The sequence below is a fragment of the Diaporthe amygdali genome (assembly GCF_026229845.1).
Source record: "Diaporthe amygdali strain CAA958 chromosome Unknown NODE_11_length_1138210_cov_64_948100, whole genome shotgun sequence".
Taxonomy (NCBI): Eukaryota; Fungi; Ascomycota; class Sordariomycetes; order Diaporthales; family Diaporthaceae; genus Diaporthe; species Diaporthe amygdali.
This window is the reverse complement of record NW_026517031.1, coordinates 377,197-389,776: the sequence shown is the minus strand read 5'-3', so window position 1 is coordinate 389,776 and position 12,580 is coordinate 377,197. Positions and strand designations below refer to the sequence as shown.

Genomic DNA, 12,580 nt, shown 5'->3' with positions numbered 1-12,580 from the left:
CCAAACAGCCAGCCTCCCGCCCGGACGATGCCAAAATAATGTCGTCCCAAGACGCCAGCAATGATTCTCCTGGTCCCGGCCCGGGGCGCGACCCATACGTACGCTCATCCTTCCTCACAAGGTCTGCCAGAAATAGTTGGCATAGAAGAACCGCGAGAACTTCTTGTCCAGATTCACAACATGCACGTCCCCCTTGCGATCATTCCGCACAACCGCACGCGCGAACTCGCCATCGCGCTCATCACGCTCAACATCGATCCCCAGGCTGCGGTACACTCTCAGGCGCAGCAGCACCTCGTCCTCGACAGCATCGCGGCCCGCGCCGTCGGCGCCGCCCTCGACGCCCTGCAGCTCGAGCTCCTGCAGGCGCGCGTTCAGGTCCGCCAGCTGGCCCGCGAGGCGCTCCGTCTCCATCTCGAGGTCGGACGCCGCCTTGGCGGTGCGGAACTTCTGCGTGTCCAGCCGCGCGATCGCCGACGCGTGCTCAGCCGGCGAGTGCGCCCCGACCAGCTCCGCGTGCTGCGCCTGCAGCGTGCCCAGCTGCCGCGCGAGCTTCTTGAGCGCGCCCTCCGCCTCCTGCCGCTGTAGGTCGCGCGCCTGCTGCAGGGTCGCGAGGGAGTCGTTTATCCGTGCTACGGCGACTTTGTCTGGGCCGATGTTGAAGTTTTGGATCGTGTGGTGGATGAGCTGGTTTGGGGGGCTTCTGTCAGCATTTGCGATGGGTTGTTGTTTTGGGCTTTGAGGGGCGGCGCTGGTCTTACCGTTGCTGGATCCTCTTCGAGAAGCATCTTGACTGATTTCTTCGATTTGTGCCCGAGTCAGCTTGGGTTGTATTATTGTGTTTGACAGGAATTCGTTGCGTAGTGATTAGTCTTGTATGGTGTTGATTGAGTCGGATGTTCTTGTCAATTTGAAGATGTCGAAGAAGATTGAGAATCCAGCCCAAAGTTGGAGTTGCGGCAGGGGTCCCGTTTCCAAACAAACCTTGGGGTCACTGCTCATCACCGGGACAATGGGCGGGCTTATCTTATCGGGCTCGACAGGGACCCCTGCTGACCGTCGTCATCGGGCGCCCGAGCTTCTGGCCACTGCAGGGGAGGCAGAACTCCATCGAACGGAGGCCTGATCAAGAGATGCTCTCCGACACCGACTTCGCCTATTCAAACCACTTTTCGACGACAACCTACGAGCACCTCAATTCACAAACCAACTGAAAAAAACCGCTGTACATCTCCGAAACATACGATACCATCAACAAATTCTAAGCAAAATTCTGGAGGCACACATCTACGATGGGCTCAAATTTGCCGTGTAAGTCAGGCAATCGAATGTTTCTTGACGATCTACTCTCCACAACCCTACTGACAGCCAGACCAGTCGCCGTCGACGCGGAGTCGCCGCTCAACCCAGCAGAGCTCCAGGTGCTGCGGGCACAATATGAGAAGGAGGGCGAGATGGTCGGCGTGCAGACAAAGTTCAACTACGCATGGGTAAGTCACAAAACCTCCGAAGGCATCCCACCCGTGCCTACCGAAGACCATCCGTGTCCGCCCGGCGAAGGCCAAACCGACAACAACAACTAACACTCTCTTCCCCGCGCAGGGCCTCGTGAAATCAAACCGCCGCGACGACCAGCAGCTCGGCGTGATGCTGCTCTCCGAGATTTTCCGCACCTCCCCCGAGCGCCGCCGCGAGTGCCTCTTCTACCTGGCCCTGGGCAACTACAAGCTGGGCAACTACGCCGATGCCCGCCGCTACAACGACCTGCTGCTGCAGAAGGAGCCCGCCAACATGCAGGCCAACGACCTGAGTACCCTGATAGACGACAAGGTGGCCAAGGAGGGCCTGATGGGCGTTGCGATTGTTAGTGGCCTCGCGGTGGCGGCCGGCGTTGTCGGTGGGGTGCTGTTTAGGAATCTGGGGAGGAAGAGGTAGAGGAGCCGGGATGCGAGATGGGACGAGATGAAGATCTGCGGACTTGGCTGGGAGGGAGGTAATGAGGAAGAGTTGGTTGAGGGCAAGGGGGGTGTCATGCAATCTATCTACCTTCAGGACCCGGTGACTATGTGTCTGTCTGAGGAGGAAATACCTTGAGGCTTGCGTTCTGTTACTTTTTTGTCATCGTTGCCGAGTAAGTCCTCTGTAACAGTCAGAATACCCCCAACACTACTCAAAACATGATCATCTCGAGCAATTATGCAGTGTATGCTACTATAAAATGTGAATATATTTCAGACATGGGACAAAACGGACAACCGGGAAAATCAGCCTGCTGTGGGACCTAGAAACCTGTATGTGTCGGCAGTATCATGATACAAGCTTGCACACTCACTGAGAGACCCACACGAATATCTCACCTAAAAGAATCGAATCCAGTATTGTTATTCCCATAATCACGCACTTTTGTTTTCGTTGAGACACTGCTTTGCGATGAAATGATAATTCCCGAAATAAGACCACCAGCCACCACATCTATATCTGCCTGCAAAAGAATGGGCAGCAAGAAATGGGCAGAATCGATAGTACCGTCAGCTGACACAATGGTGCAAGACGGATGGCAAGATCTTCTTCCTGCTTTCGCAACACGCTCATCGGCTGTTCTGTGGTCATCGCTGTACGTATGACCACGGCATCTCCAGGAGCGGAGTGTTCCGCAGCGCCAAATCAGGGGCGGGCGGTTCCACCTCATGACGGGAACTGTGGGCAATATTGTACAAGTGTCAGCATGGCGAAGCCGCCGCATACGTTTCCAAGAGGGCTTTGAGTCTGTGGCTTTGTATAGTATCTCGAAAGGCAAGCCACGGCTCTTCTCTTCGCGCAGAACAGTCACGACCAGGCTCATGATGAGCAGCGCAGGCGGCGACTACAGCAGGATGGCCAGTAGAGGCAAGTTTACAATCATAAAATTGCTCTCTATGTAAATGATTCGCGTGCAGGTGGGGGGGGGACCACACTAAGGCATGGTTCTTTCGAATCGAACACCGCGCTCCAAGAATAACCCACATCTGTATCACCGTGGGATTTCTCATGTCTAGGACTTGCCCTGCTCTGATTTTTGCGCCTCTTCATCATGCGACCTCTCTCAACCGGGATTCAGGGGCTCAGTGCTGGCCAGAGACGTGATCTGGAGCGCGAATCTGCGTCCTGGTCGTCCAGTGGTGATTACACCGCCCCCCCGGCCCCCCCCCCCCCCAAAATACTAACACACATGACAATCAGTCAGTAAGAGGGCGATATCTCGCCGACAAATATATTAGGAGTCTCAGAACACGATCTCCGATCTCAGGACAATGGTAGCATCGTCAGTCTCCAACAAGTACCGCTCGGATCTTGGCTAGAGTTGTTTTCCCCGTATTTATTATTAGAAATGGGTCAACTCCAAAAGCGGGAGATATCGGCAGTCTCCTCACATTCTTCAGTAAGTATTAAAGTGGCCTCGACCTTACCAGCATAATAAACTCAAATGCCACAGTGACAACGCTCATCAGCCATCATTCACTGAAAGAAAACAAGGTAATGTTCGCGTGAGAGGTTTTCGTCACTGTCTACACTTTGTCCAGCCTTGCGCTATTACTGTCAACTGAGTTCGCACGTCGAATGTAAGATGCAGTGTCGAAAAGAATTGAATTCCTCAAATCCCTCAATGACAGACCAGTGATGGCCGGCAGCAGATGCCTCAACGCCGATTCTATGTTTCGATAAACAAATTACCCGTTGCCGTTTCTTCCCTACTCAGAGACAAAAAACGCCAACGCTTGCCAGCCACGATTTCCCCGAACAACAGAGATGATCGTACAATGGGGCCCCTTGGTATCCTTTAATCCGAGAGAAACGATCCGTCGTGAAATTGAAAGCGTTCAAACTCCGAGCTAACATGCTCCAAACGCCTTGTCGTAGCGTGTTCGCAGTGCACGCAGCCTTCACCGTCACTTGCGACCACCTCTTCTCTTCTGCTCCTCAATTTCCTCTAGATTTCCCGTTCCCACATTTCCTCCTCGTCTTCTAAGTGTTCCCTCAGTCTTGCTATTCCATCATTATCCGGGCGACCAAAAGCCTCGGTCATTCTCTTTTCCCGAATACTCTTCAACCCATGATCCGCTCTTTTCCTTGTCTTGTCTTCTTTCCTCCGTCTGATGATGTCGCTTGGTTTCGTCTCCTCTCTGATCGCGCCACCTGATGCTGTGGCAGGCCTCCTATCCGAGGAGCTGAAAGAGCCCATGCTTCTTCCATAGAGTGTCCCAAGTGCCGACAGTCGCTTCAAGCCTCTCCGGGGAGCGCGAACATCGTCGTATGTATCTCTTTCTAGTACTTTGGCACCGCCTGTGATATTTGTCGTGACAGTGCCACCTGTGGAGTACACGCTGAAGCTGCTTTCACTTCGATGTGGTCGAAAGCCCCCAAGGCTGCCCACCGTAGACCTCGCGTCCGCGTCGGAGTGAGGATCATCGCTCTCACTGCTGCTCATAGATGGAGTATAAGACTCTTCCAGGTCCACCGCTGGATTTGAGTCTTCTTCCTCTGCTGCCCAGACATCGGCCGTCGATGTCCTCATTCGATTCCGCATCAAAGCCCTTCCAAAGGTGCTCATGGTGAGTTCCTCGGGGTCGCTCCGTACATGACGTAACGTTGGAGGTAGATCATAAGACATTCCAAACCGGGTGTCTTTGGGACTCAGTGCAACAGCGACAGAACTATCCGACGACGCAGAGTTACTCCTGGTACTCCTTGTCAATGTATGAGAGTATTCGTCCTCCTCTCCCAGAGCCTCCAAGCCCGGCAGCGCTGCGCCCGTGATTCCGTAACCACCCTTAAACAGCAAGTCTTCCTCGTCTTGACCGGAAGGGCGGGCTCTCTTTCTCGTGGTGGTGAAGGAGTCATCATCCGATGAGACATAATCGTCAATATTGAATCCTGCGGATCGGTTCGTAGCCGGGGACCATTCACTGCCGTGCTGGCCGTTGCTCGCCGTGATGAAGCTCTCCGCGCTCTTGGAATCAAGGGATGTGTTTGCTGTGTGCCTGGAGTGAGATCGTCCACTGGCTGCGGAAAAGAGATTGGAGTGGGCTGTAACATCGGATTTTGAGGTCTCCGAGAGAGACCAGTTGCGTACACTACCAGATTGCAGAGTGCTTTGTTCGTCGGCCTCGAGTGGAGACGACAGAAAACCTAGGCTTTTGGTTCTATGGTAACTTATTTGATCCTCGCTGTCGTTAGATCTCGAGTGCCGGTGTGAAACTGTGAGGGTTAGTATGTATCAAAGCGGGAACGGTAGAATCCTTGCACTTACATGCAGACTGTGTTCTCCCGCTTGTTGAATCGAAACTACTGACTGCGTTTGTGTCGGCATGGGCATCAGCATGCTTAGTGCTTGGATGACCAAGTGGTGTCATATCGGTCGACGGGTAGCGACTTGGTATGGAAGAAGCGAGGGATGATCTGAGTGTTTGGTAGCTTTGCCTTCCCGGTGACCTAGGGAGGGAAACACGACCAAAACTCTGGTTTGACGTCCGCTGATGGCTCGACAAGTCAGAAGAGCTGACATTGTCGGATGCTAAAACCTCAGCAATTTTGCCGTCAAAGACAGGGTCCCTGGTATGCGAAAGTGGCATTGTGCCTTGCATATTTGTGGTCTGCGGGTTTCGGGGCGACCCTGGACGAGAGAAATTGAATGTTGGCGACACTTCTTTTCGTCGAGCCACAGTCTCGGTCCCGAGATTTTCAGCTGAAGACGCAAAGTCTTTGGAGGCAACGTCTTCCATCAAATCGGAAGTCGCAGCGACGGGTTTCGGTGTATGTGGAGATACCATGCCGCTAGGGACATAGGTATTGAGCGACAGTCGCCTTTTGTTCCGACTCGAAAATGAGCCCAGCTCCATGGGCTCTGGTGAAGGCGCAACCTTCAACGCGAGGGCTGGACCTTGGTTCAAATCATAGGAGTGAGTCACCTGAGGGAATAAGCTAGAGGAATTGAGAGATTTTGTGCGGTTGCTCATCCGCATGGGGTCTGGTGTAGGACTGATATTGCCGTCCCTATGTCGTGTGATGTTGCGATCTGCCACATCCTCACCGTAATCCCGTGACCCAGTCGCATACACCCGGCTTCGAAAGTCGGTTGGACGTATCTCGTCTTGAGCATCAAGGATATCCTTCGACTTTATACTACCAAGGCTGGATCTCGAACCGTTGTTTCTGCGCAATTTTATCAGAGAGTTGATGTCGCTCTCGTTCTCCGTAATTTGGGCTGAGCTTTGATAGGCAGTGGACATCGAGACCAAAGAACTGGGTTTCCTAAAGGACACTGGAGGTCTCCTCGGCTCCCGCTTCGGACGAGCTGGAAACTGCGACCAGTCTCGACTCAGACTGCGAATGCTGGTTGCAGTCCGTGGCCGGTCTTCAACTACAAGACTTGGGTGGCGAGGAACAAAAGGAGCCGGGGCAGAGACTGAGTCCTCTGTCTCGGAATGATCTGGCTGGTCTGGGAACGTATGGACCATTTCTGGCTGGTGCTGTGATGCACTCGATATCTCTGGAGCGCCCGGCTCATGTTGGCGTATGTTTCGGGATTCTGTGTTATATTTTGAGGGTGAGCAATCATGCCTAGACACAGAGGACAGCCACGACTGACCTTGCGGTGGCGTCTCCAAGCGAGACTGTTTATCATGTGCCTGCAGCTTGGATTTGCTTGACCTTCTTGTGAAGATCTTCAGAAGACCCATGGTTGCAGACGCCGGCCATGTACGCGGCCGCCGGAAACGTGTAATTCACGACTCGAGGAACTCAGAAATAGTGCGAACGTCATGCAAATATTGGTTGACAGTCTGATGAAGAGTCCTCAAGTGCGTCCTTTAATGGACCAGAAAGTCAATGATGACGGACGAGACGTAGTACGTGAAACTTAGATTTGAGATGGCTGTCGAGTTGCGGTCAAGCATAAGAGACTGGGGAAAAGTTGGCGGAATGTAGGAGGTTTAAATCGCGAAGAGAAAAAGCAAGTCAACAGAATAAATTCATCGGGAGAGGGCAGCTACCTGTTGCTCGGCCTATCCTCTCCTGAGAAGTAACAAACCCATAGACCGCGGCGATCTAATGACGGATAAATAACTGAACCATCATGCCAAACGGACACAGAGCTGAAAATAGGGTACTCGATTAGACCTGGACAGGGAGATAGAAATCAGGTGCTTCAGAGGGTACAATGAGTACGAGTTTGGTTGAGTATAGGGCCAGAGAGAAGACGATCCCAAGACGACAGGTCGGGTGGGAAGGGTAGTTTACGACAAACGGAGCAGTTCGCAGTAACACAAATAGCACCATTGGCGCGGTCCGGTGATATATAGATATGATGAACCGACCTGGGATTCCCAGCTGGGTGTGGAAGGGGTCCCTTTGTCCAACCGTTTCTGCAGGGGCAGGAATCGTGTTTGACAGCTTTTCCGGGGTCTGATTCGCAAGTAAGCCGGAAAGAAACAAGCTGGACCGAGGGCCGGGATGGAACCATCGCCAGCCTAGGGGGAGACGGTGCAGGTCAAAGTGCAGCTATCTCGGTAGAGGGGTCAGCGCACGCACGCAGCCGAGATCTCCTAGGTGATTGGGAGCAACCAGGGGTACTCGTTGCCAGCAACCCAGGTCTACACCCAGCTTGGCCGTCTACAATAGCTCCAAGAGGGAGCAATTGCGCACCGGCAGAGCGGCACTTGAAATGGACGGCCGCCGGGTGCAAATAGAGAGGCGCAAAGCTGCAGGTGGGGGGGAGGAGGTCATTGGGAACCTCTCGCCGGGAACCAATCTGGGACAGGGGCCAAGGCGCCTCATTGCAGATCCAGGAACAAGGATCTGGGGCGAGGAAGTGACATGTTGGTTGGGGTCGGAAGAGGAGGCTCACTCACCAACCCACACTGCCGTGGACAGGGGGCCGAGGGGCAACGAGACCAGACTGGCATTAGTGTGCTACTGCAGGAATCGCTTCTGTCCCCCTACCTTCCTGAATGCGCAAAGCAGCAAAGGCCAGGAATAACTGCCCACTCACACTGTTCGTCCTGTGAGGGGCTGTTGTGAGGTGTCCATTGTACATGCAGTAGAGCATGCGGGAATGCCAACGGCGATCCGGGACGAGTGGCGGATGGGCCTGTGACGAGATGTGATGTCTCCATAGTCCGTGCCCTATGAGTTCCGATGGCCACTGGAGTGCCGAATAGAGCTCTTTCAAGGCTGGAAGTGAACCGTGACGAAACGTGGTTGTATGCTCCTGATCGCCCACAGCCTGCATTGTGTGATGCAGAGGTGAGGTTGCAAGGTGTAGCCCGACACGATATTAGTCGCGCGATTACTCTCAGCTGGAGGAGCGTTGCATTCATTGCCTCGGACTCCCCATCGCTTCCTTTGCTGCACAGCATTTCGAGGACCGGCCGATGTGACAGGCTAGATTTGGAGAGTTGAGTGCCTCTGCAGGCAGCCCAACCCTTCGTTGAGATGATGTGGGTTGCACAGGAGGAAGACTTGCGGGCGAGCTGCAATCCACCAGGAAGCCGTGCAGGTCGCATCCGCCCGACGGCAGCGGACCTGCAGTAGCCCTGCTGTCTCAGAGGGCGCGAAGCGCGAAGGTGTTGGCACGAATTCCCACCCCAGTAATAATAGCCGTCCCGTGTCGAGCAGGAGACTGCGAAGAGGTTGGTCGTTTGCCTTCTTGCTTGTGGCACACACCTCTGCGAGGGTTGTAGGGCAGCGGAGAGCGCCAAAGCAGCCACGAACAAGAACAGATCGATGAGCCACCTGGGGACAAGGGGGAGGCGCTCATTGTGAGGGAAAGTCATGGACAATATTAATTTTGAGGTACCACCATTGTCTATGCCAGTGCCTTGCAGCCTCAGCGTCAGCTTCAGCCTCGGGTAAATTCGAGGTCGAGGGCGACGGATGTTGACAATCAAGAGCCACCTGCAGTTACTAGACGTAGTTGTGAGGGCGGCCGTGGCTGCGTTTGTGGCGACGAAGACCCTTCAGAATGTGAGCAATCATTTACCAAACTCCCCTAGAAAGCCCACGCGCGTCATTTCCCTGCAATCTGCAAACAATTTCCAATGCGAGTGAAGAGATTTCTGCTCGACTGGGCAGTTGCCCAATTCGTCTGTAGGCAATAATGAAGGAAGGACGGATGGTGAGATTGATGTGGTTTTGCTCCTTCTGCAGACGACCCCACCCACCTCTTCCCGCCTGGGTAAGCCGGCCTTCTTTCTTGAATTGCTCTTCAAAGCGCAAATACGAGGCCGGTGTGGTGTGCCTTGGCTCAAAAGAAGGATTGATTGCTCTGCCCCTCGACTTTCCGTCGACTCGTAACAACAAAACTCTCACCTCCCACCTCCACTCTGCTAATCCACTTCCCGTTCACGGGGAAGAAGGAGGTCCTCGTCAATATCTCGTCACTAGGCCCTACTTTCCTCATTCAGAAAGGCCAGGCCATCTAGATCTCTGCGCTACCACCAATCCGGTAAGGCTTGGATCGTCGGAGATCGATTGACGATTGACGATTAACGCAAGGGCCAGGAGGCAACCTTGCAGCCAGTCCTGGGAGGATTCCACCCTACCCAGCCCACCAGACCTACACGGAACAATCCACAATCTGCATCTGTATTCTATGTCTATCCTTCCCCAGCCAAGTTCTAGCAAGGACAGGGGCGCTGGCCAGGTGGTGTACGTGGTGAGCAGGGAAGGCCAAAGGCCCACTCTATCGAGCACGTACATATATCCATGGATACTTGTGCCAGGCAGTCAGGGCCTCCTCGCAACATACCGATTCGCAGAGAAATGTGGAATCCTTGACTTGCCCCACAAACCGCCTAGAACCGTGGTAGAGATGTTGACGGCTAACGGAGAATCGATCAGACTTCAATGCATCGAGATGAAACTCGCAATGCATCCAGTCCTCGAGACCAAGCCAACCTTATTACACACTCAACGACCAGGTCTTTTTTTCCTTGTATCTCGTATCCTACACGCGTCAGTTGACTTCGCGAGCCCATATGGACATCAGCAAAGCGCCTCAACCTTGTGACGAGTAGCGAGGCTGGCTGCTAGGCTACCCGAAACCAGGTACAAACGCAAGTAACATTCAGATCGTGGCAGCCGTATCCTCGCTGAACGTTCTAATGACCTCGAACCTGACATCGTACAGCTAGGCATACAGCACTTGGGTCCCAGTCTTGGTCGCAGCAATGGCGGCCGTCTTGAAAGCCATCCAATGTCAGCTCCAGACTACCGGAGATGAAAACGAAAAGCAAATTGCAGCCATGCTGAAAAACGCGAAGATAACCCGTAGAACAACAACATCAAACCGGAAAGAAAGAAGGAAAAAAACTATCGGGGGCTTAACAGCAGTTGTCATTATCAATCAGGGGCGACACATTCGCTCAAGATCCTGGCGCCCAAGCAATCGAGATAGCATCCTCTCATCCTGCTGTTCTGTTGCGTAGACATCCAGATTTTCGCCCACAATGCTCTCACCCAACCTCCACACAGACGTTGGGAAATTAGCCAGGAGCTCGTTTAACTCTGTTTGCAAACTTTGATTTTCTTGCCACGTGGGTTCATCTCAGAAGCTCGAGCGCGATGAACTACTCAACGGCACAGTCCACCTGTTTCTTCCCAGCCGGTTCCCGCAAATTCGGCTCGAGCGCAGCACGAGATGCTCACACCAGGACGGCTGCCACGGCTTACCAGCCACTATCGCAAGCGCGACCTCACTACGGGCTGCCATAATCCAATTGGATGCCTATCTGCGTCAACTAGTCATGGACAAACTTCGCTTCCGTTTGCACTGATGTCGCCGCCGTCCGAGCTCAACCAGACTTCGCCGATCCACGAAACATGTGATGGCATCGAGCTACTCCTAGCGCCCGCAGACACGGATGAGCAGGCGTTTCAGGGCCTTGTCGTCTCGACTCGGGATGAACATCGTCGCTACATCGTGCCGGAAAGCTCGTCAGTATCCGTGTCGCCTAGGCTACCAAGCGGGAGTGATCCACGGCGATACAACCACAGCGTCGCATTCGCGCCCTCGACTCGCAGCCAGATCGAGTTTCGGTAGCGAGTCTGGATCTTGATCAGTTTGGGCAAAAACTTTCGGGATGAACATCCGACACCTACCTCGCCAGAGCCCGGGGGCTTCTCAATAAGCTCTTGGGTTGAGGTGGGACTTCCGCAAAGTAATGCAGGTTTGTTCTCAGCAAGATCCCCCATATGTCTCGTCTGGTCTTCTATTTCTGCACCGGGGCTTTCCGAGCCGTTTGAGTTTGACAAACAGAACCTCGCGACGACTTTCTGGATCCGAGGGATGAACCCAAACATCAGGAACCTTGAGCATTGCCTTCTCCGTCACCTTTCACACTTTCACAGTTCCAGTGACTGAGCCAAATTGATGAGTCGTTGAACCCCGGGCACGATGCGATACTACCTCAACAATCAAGGTGCCCCAGTCCACAATCTCAGATGCCACTTTTGCAGAATTACCTGGAAAGTACGATCCGGGCCTGGACGTCCATGAATGGCGTTTGTCTAGACTTCGATTCTCACAGCAATATTTAGCGCATCGAAAGTCACTCGGATCCTGTGAGCAGGCGAATCTAGTGATGAATAGCTCCTTCCAAAATTGAAGGCATCATTTCAAAATCTCGCCTATATAAGTGATACTAGGAATGAAGTATTTTCTTTCAAGACACCTTGATTCTCTCCGTACCTAAAAGTTCATCGTTACCCGCAGGAATTTCGCTCTATCCTTACAACCTACCATAATCCCAAATTTCGCCCCATCAAATGCACCTCTCTGGGGCACTGTACTTCGCGCGGACATCCAAGCCAGCCAAGAAAATGGACAAGACAACATTGAAGCCCAGTCCTGAGATCACGATCACCGTGACTACGAGCACCATAGAGGTCTCAGAACAGCAAAAGGCATCAGATGCTCCAAGTCAGCCATCACAGTCCTAGCCCGCCCCTCTGGCACTGAGCTTCGCGGCACCTGATGATACACCTCCGGCCCGGAGACACCGCAGCATCGCCCGGGCACCCGAGCCCTTCGTCACTGTGAGTGAGACAGCGTAAATCCTCAGTCAGTCCTTGGAGTCTAGCTAGAACACAGTTTACTCAATCAATATTGTCTCCAACAGGAATCCTCAGACGACATCCTAGAAGACAACGAGCCCCAGCTATGACCGGCCGAGAAAATCCTCGCCTTTCAAGCCCCTAATCTCTCTCTCACGCCGAAAACAATCCTCGCTCGGCATCATCTCATTAACAGACCGCAACACTGGCCCCGGCTCCTCCTCAGGGACATCCTCGAGCCCAGAAGGACTGGGTCAGACTCTCCGCGCCCACCAAGCCTGTTCTCCCCGGACCCAGCACTGGCAGTCGAGGAACCCGACTGAGTGGGCGCTGGTGCCGAGATTGCCGAGTGACGAGCAGAGCAGCGGTTCGAGTCGGTTGGCTCGGGGGCTTTGTCGAGCACGCCACTGGGGAGATGAGGCAGTAAGGGGGCTCTGATGGAAGATCATGTTCCATCTTGGCTTGAAGGGACCTCAAAGAGGCTTGATGG

The 12,580-nt window shown here is 53.7% G+C and overlaps 4 protein-coding genes across 4 annotated transcripts; 2 read left to right on the top strand and 2 right to left on the bottom strand.

Moving 5' to 3' along the window:
• Positions 1–114: 114 nt before the first annotated feature.
• J7T55_014394 (uncharacterized protein) lies at positions 115–788 on the bottom strand (the record flags this gene model as incomplete). The annotated part of the gene is made up of 2 exons (XM_053142388.1): positions 115–687; positions 762–788. 2 exons carry the CDS (start codon positions 786–788, stop codon positions 115–117), a joined length of 600 nt encoding a protein of 199 aa, XP_052994584.1.
• Positions 789–1,292: 504 nt separating this feature from the next.
• Positions 1,293–1,935, top strand: J7T55_014393 (mitochondria fission 1 protein; the record flags this gene model as incomplete). The annotated part of the gene is made up of 3 exons (XM_053142387.1): positions 1,293–1,311; positions 1,378–1,490; positions 1,603–1,935. 3 exons carry the CDS (start codon positions 1,293–1,295, stop codon positions 1,933–1,935), a joined length of 465 nt encoding a protein of 154 aa, XP_052994583.1.
• Positions 1,936–3,967: 2,032 nt separating this feature from the next.
• On the bottom strand, positions 3,968–6,716 carry J7T55_014392 (uncharacterized protein; the record flags this gene model as incomplete). The annotated part of the gene is made up of 3 exons (XM_053142386.1): positions 3,968–5,064; positions 5,288–6,565; positions 6,626–6,716. The coding sequence occupies 3 exons, from the start codon at positions 6,714–6,716 to the stop codon at positions 3,968–3,970; spliced, it is 2,466 nt and encodes an 821-aa protein (XP_052994582.1).
• A 4,094-nt stretch (positions 6,717–10,810) lies between these two features.
• Positions 10,811–11,077, top strand: J7T55_014391 (uncharacterized protein; the record flags this gene model as incomplete). Its single annotated transcript, XM_053142384.1, has 1 exon — positions 10,811–11,077. One exon carries the CDS (start codon positions 10,811–10,813, stop codon positions 11,075–11,077), a length of 267 nt encoding a protein of 88 aa, XP_052994581.1.
• Positions 11,078–12,580: the final 1,503 nt, after the last annotated feature.